Below are 5528 nucleotides of genomic sequence, written 5' to 3'. Positions count from 1 at the left end.
TTTTCAGACTCTTTTCTTGTCTGGCCAGAATATAAACATGAACTTTTTATAACTAAACATGGGTGTACCAATCGATTTAAAACACTTCCAAGCATACATATTACATTAAACATTCAACTAAACGCTGGGCCGAATGAATAAAATTCTCCATTACAGTGCATCTTATGTTATTTCTTGCCACTTGATCTTACACTGGTACAACTTTGGCAACATGTCAGTGCGCATATTCCAGGGACAGGAAGACCCTGCTGCTGAGAAGCGTGAGAATGGAGGAAGGATGAATGAGGCCAAACACAGAGAGATCCTTGAAGAAAACGTGCTGCAGAGTGTAAACAACCTGAGATGAGACAGCAGCGACGGTTCACTTTTCAACAGGACACCGTCCAAAAGAATACCACCAACTCAGTGTTGGAGAAGCTGCAGGACAAGTCTCCGACTGTGCTTGAGAGGTCCAGCCACAACAAAGAACATCTGTGCAGAGACCACAAGACGGTGACTCACAGACACTTCCCATCCAATCTGTCTGAGAAATTAGACAAACTGCCCAAATCGAGGTGAGCAAAGCTTGTAGAGACTTACCAAAGAAGAAACTGTATCTATTCATTTATTTGGCATTTATTTATTTATTTCTCAGTAATTTAATATAAATTAATTAAATTATTAATTGAATTATTAATTAATTTAAATGAATTTAATAATTCCTGACAAATTAAAGTGGCATCTGCAAAATACTGAATTAAGGGTGTAAATACTTTTGTAAATGAGAGATTTCAGTTTTGAAAACATGTTGGATGTGGACTGATGGGCAAAATTTTGAAGCCACTGTATTTCTTGATTTAAATCATATTTTTGTTAATACATACGCATGTACACTTTATTCAGGCAAAGTTCTTGTGCAGCTGCTTTCAGTTAAGGCGATGTGAAACTAAGTCCTGATGCATCTGGGAAGCTTGGATTTTTTTCTTAGAGAAAGGAGTTTAAAAGAAAAACATTTTTATATTCTTAATGTGAAGTATCAAATGTTTGTTTGGCCTGTGGTTGTAAAACTCATTGTTTATAACACCAGTATTGAAACATTTCAAACAGTATCTCTGTGAATTATAAAAATACCCCTAAACTATTGAATTATGTTTTCATATTCTGTGGAAACAGGAGGAAATGAGAGACATGTAGATTCTTTTTTGACTCATCATCGTATTTTAAAAGAATTCACCTCATTTTGCTTGATCAGCACACCGTCATTCTGCTCATATTAAGTGACTCACTGAAATTCTTTAACCGGAAAAAGGTGACTTTATAGGCTTGTTGACGTATATTTTAGACTGTCACCAAAACCACCTAAGAGGAAATCAGAAAATGTTATATTAAATGTCAATAAAGAGCACTTCAATCAATGGAAATTTTAGAATGTCATTTTCAAGTGGTTGTGCAAAGATATTTCCCAAAAATGTTTTTTTTTTTCATTTAATTGTTTCACAACCTCTGCGTCATGAGCTGTAATACATTACTGTATAATAAATTGCATGTAGCTAAATTATTATGCATAAGCCAGACAAAAAAGTGTTTTCCAGTGTTTTATGTATAAGCTTTTTTATCTATAAAAGCTTAACATGGGCAAAGGAAAATGATCAGTCTTACCAAAAGAAAACACATGAAGGGAAATGTAAACAACATTATCACAGATCTCATACTGATTTTGGGTTTCTTATTTTTCAAATTCTTTCCCTTTACTCGACAGTACTCAGTAGAGCAGGACAGGAAGTGTCAGGAGAGAGCAAGAGGACGAAATGTGTTACGTGTAGGTAGTTTGCATATTAGTCCCCTAAGCAGTAAATAAGAAGCTGTTTGAGTGGAGTGGAAATCAGTTTCTTCCCACAGACCAGAGGAAACTGGAAAAAGCTGGCCTAATTCAATATTACTGAAGTGGATATAATTAACTGATTAACCTGTTGCTTTGTTGTTCATTCACACGTAACCATCAACCTCAACTTCCTAGAAAATCTCCACCACTTAATCATCTGGGCCAAAACCTCAGCTTCTCTCTATGTCTGGATGTAGGAGCTGGAAATGATTTGACCTTTTGAATAGAAGCTTTAAATTATTATCTACAACCACAAACGCCCACACAGAAAAAACAGTTCCTGTATGAACTGTATAAAAATGAACCTGATCCCACTGTCAAACCCTCTTTGACTGAAGTGACTGACAACATGCCAATCATCAGCATGGTGAGTGATCTGTATGACAGTATTCTGTTAAAGACAGAGACAGATAATATATATATATATATATATAATCAAATAGAGAGGATGTCAAGATTTTGAACAATATTTTTCTATCAACTTTTTATGTAAATTTATAATGAGAACAATAAGAAAAAGAAAAGAGTCTGTGGTTTTTTGATTTATTGTAAATATATCTAATGAGAAATGGACTAAAATTTCATCATACGAATCAGGGACCGTGTTTAACAAATACAGATCTATTCTTTGGCTGCAAGTGAATACTTAGATGTGAAGACAATGAAATATTTAGGTCTGAAAACTGATAACAGTTGTTAACCGTAGCAACAGCAAGTATAAGACAAATGCTGCTGCTGTCAAAGTCTGTCTGCCTCAGATAGCAAATAATCAGTTACAGTGATGGAGATCAAGGCAGTTTCCAATAAATAATTTTTCAAATGGTACTTTTCCAGTACACTTGTTCCTTAATTTCATTACATTGCTGTCATTCAGACAATAAAGGTGTGAACAGTGACTGGACAAACAAAGTCTGACCCAGCTGATCAACTGTGCTATGTGATACAAAGGTTTAGTTGAGTAGTGATAGTGCTAGTAGTAGTAGTGATAGTGCTAGTAGTAGTAGTAGTAGTAGTAGTAGTGGTAGTAGTAGTAGTAGTGGTAGTAGTAGTAGTAGTAGTGGTAGTGGTAGTAGAAGTAGTAGTAGTGGTAGTGGTAGTAGTAGTAGTAGTAGTAGTAGTATTAGTAATAGTGGTAGTGGTAGTGCTAGTAGTGGTAGTGGTAATAGTAGTAGTAGTAGTAGTAGTAGTAGTAGTAGTAGTAGTGGTAGTAGTAGTGGTAGTAGTAGTGGTAGTAGTACTATTAGTAATAGTGGTAGTAGAAGTAATTACAGGAACAGTAACCACTTCCTCCCTCCTCAGCTCATCTTTCCGTTGCTGTTCTTGTTCTGTGGTTCCTTGGCGGGGGGAGCCGTCCCCACCTTTGAGTACCGAAACCCGTACACTGGGGATAGTCTCACCTGTGACAAGTGTCCACCAGGCACTCACATGACTGCGCAGTGCACCGCCACCACACCCACCCAGTGCGCGCCATGCAGAAGCCACCACTTCACCGAGCTGTGGAACTACCTGCCCAGATGTCTGTACTGCAACAACTTCTGCACCGACAACCAGGAGGTGGAAACGGAGTGTTCCGCGGTCAGCAACAGGGTCTGTCGGTGCAAAGAAGGCTTTTACTGGACTAATGACTTCTGTATGAGACACTCCGAGTGTGAGCCCGGACAAGGTGTTCAAATGAAGGGTATGTATCTGAGGAAAGATAGTTTCTAAAGATATGTTTGCATGATGTTTTAAAAATGTTGATGTTTTTCTCACTTACTAATTTCTATATTCTGATTCAGTGTGATTGGTTACATTTCACCAGAATTCACATCATCAATGTTCTTGTACACATTTGTGAATCTTTAGAAGTAAAGAAATACAATAATCCAAAGAATAATGCATCAGTCACTCAATATTATAGAGTAGCAGCCTGAAACAGTTGGGCAGTAGACTGAATTAGAAATCACTGTGTATAGAAACGGTACACGATCACTTGGTCTTTCTGGAGCCTTGGCTTCAAACATCGCAATGACCCCAAATGCATTCGTGTTATTATAGGTACGTTGCAACAGGACACTGTTTGTGAAACGTGTTCCCACGGCTTCTTCTCCAACTCATCCTCTGCGCTGGAAACGTGCGTAAAATATCGGGAATGCGCAAGCGGACAGGTTGCGCTCCTCCCCGATTCAATTTACCAGGACAAGGTGTGTGGCACATGCGAGGAGCTTGCAAATGGAGGTGTGTACTTAACTTTCCAACTCACATGTATAATGTTTATGACAGAATTTGGAGTCAGCAAGGTAATATCGTACGACAATCTCAACTTTGTTTCTCAGGTGAGGCGCTCAGGACGTTCATCTCAGGAGTCCTCGGTATGCACAGGATGCGTGTGTCAAAAATGAAGAAGTTTGTCAGCAGGTGAGCCCACTTCCTTCTTTTTCTTGCCCCTTTTCAACTACTCCTTTTACATCTTAATTCACTTAATACATAGACCCTACTGAACTATCATCTCCCTCGAACAGGTACATTGAGAAGTCAGTCCCCAAACAGAGAGGTCCTCTCCTGAATCAGATCAGAGCGTGGCTGGCCCAGGCTCCAGAGGAGCAGCTGAGAAAACTGCCACAGATGCTGAGGGCGTCACAGCTCAGCTCCGTGGCAGAAAAACTGGAGAAGAGAATTTTGGAAATAAAGCAGCAGAACCCAGGCTGTAGCTTAAATATGTGAGTCACTCTATAAGACTGACAGAGTCCATGGCACATGTAGTATTGAGTATTGAGTATTGCATACCTCTTTCTTTGGATTTACTGTGTAATATGGCAGCCTTATTTGGGCTATTACCCATTTGAAAAAGTATTTATCATGTTTTTCATTTGTCTGTTTAATGAAATGTTGACCTAGTGATACTTAATTGATATAATGTTTGTGCTATTGCTTACACACAGAGTTTCTCTTGATGGGAGAGATAAAGTAGTCGAATATACAGATGAATTTGGAAGGGGAGAACAATGGGTCTAAACTTGGGAGAAACTTAGATGTGAAATATGCAAATATCTTGAAGTTATGGCATGACTAAAATGTTACATAATCTGAATTACATAGAAACTATGTTTTATACGAAAATGAGCAATGACTTAAACAAATGTTGTACAAACTTATGTAACATTGTGTGAATTCAAAAATTTAAACTCCTCCTGCCTGGCGCAGCAGCTAATAAAGTGCATGTTGTAATCAAAAATGTTTCTGACCAGAGACAACCACTGTCTGGCTGTAACGTAACAAAGTCTCCACAAGGTATCGCTCTCCTACCTCTATAAGTCTTCGGTCATTGTAGGCTGAAACATTTCAATTCAGAAACGTTTTTCCAGTCTTCAAAATGGCTTATTGCAAAGTAACTGCAACCTATCTATCATTGATCTGGTTACCATGTGACTATTAGATAGACCAGATCTTGGTCCTTTTGTAATTTTTCTCAATAAAAGCATTTTGAAATAAGATTGATTAAACTATGTGTTTTTATTGTCCAAGGCAAGACAGGCCTTAGTTTAATAAGACTGTTGTCAATGCTAAATATGTTATTGATTAGTTTAATAAGACTGTTGTCAGTGCTAAAAAATATGTCATTTATTTAGGTTATTTATCAGATATGATTTGGCTGTAAAGGCTACAAGTGTCTATTCAGTGTTCTTCT

The 5528-nt window shown here is 37.8% G+C and overlaps 1 protein-coding gene across 1 annotated transcript; it reads left to right on the top strand.

Moving 5' to 3' along the window:
- The first annotated feature begins 2201 nt into the window (after positions 1–2201).
- On the top strand, positions 2202–5326 carry LOC130172413 (tumor necrosis factor receptor superfamily member 6B-like). Its single transcript, XM_056381141.1, has 5 exons — positions 2202–2228; positions 3161–3539; positions 3899–4078; positions 4177–4258; positions 4363–5326. The coding sequence occupies exons 1-5, from the start codon at positions 2211–2213 to the stop codon at positions 4562–4564; spliced, it is 861 nt and encodes a 286-aa protein (XP_056237116.1). The 5' UTR covers positions 2202–2210; the 3' UTR covers positions 4565–5326.
- The last annotated feature ends 202 nt before the right edge of the window (positions 5327–5528 follow it).

The sequence above is a fragment of the Seriola aureovittata genome, chromosome 7 (assembly GCF_021018895.1).
Source record: "Seriola aureovittata isolate HTS-2021-v1 ecotype China chromosome 7, ASM2101889v1, whole genome shotgun sequence".
NCBI classification, from domain to species: domain Eukaryota; kingdom Metazoa; phylum Chordata; class Actinopteri; order Carangiformes; family Carangidae; genus Seriola; species Seriola aureovittata.
This window is presented reverse-complemented; position numbering and strand designations above follow the sequence as displayed.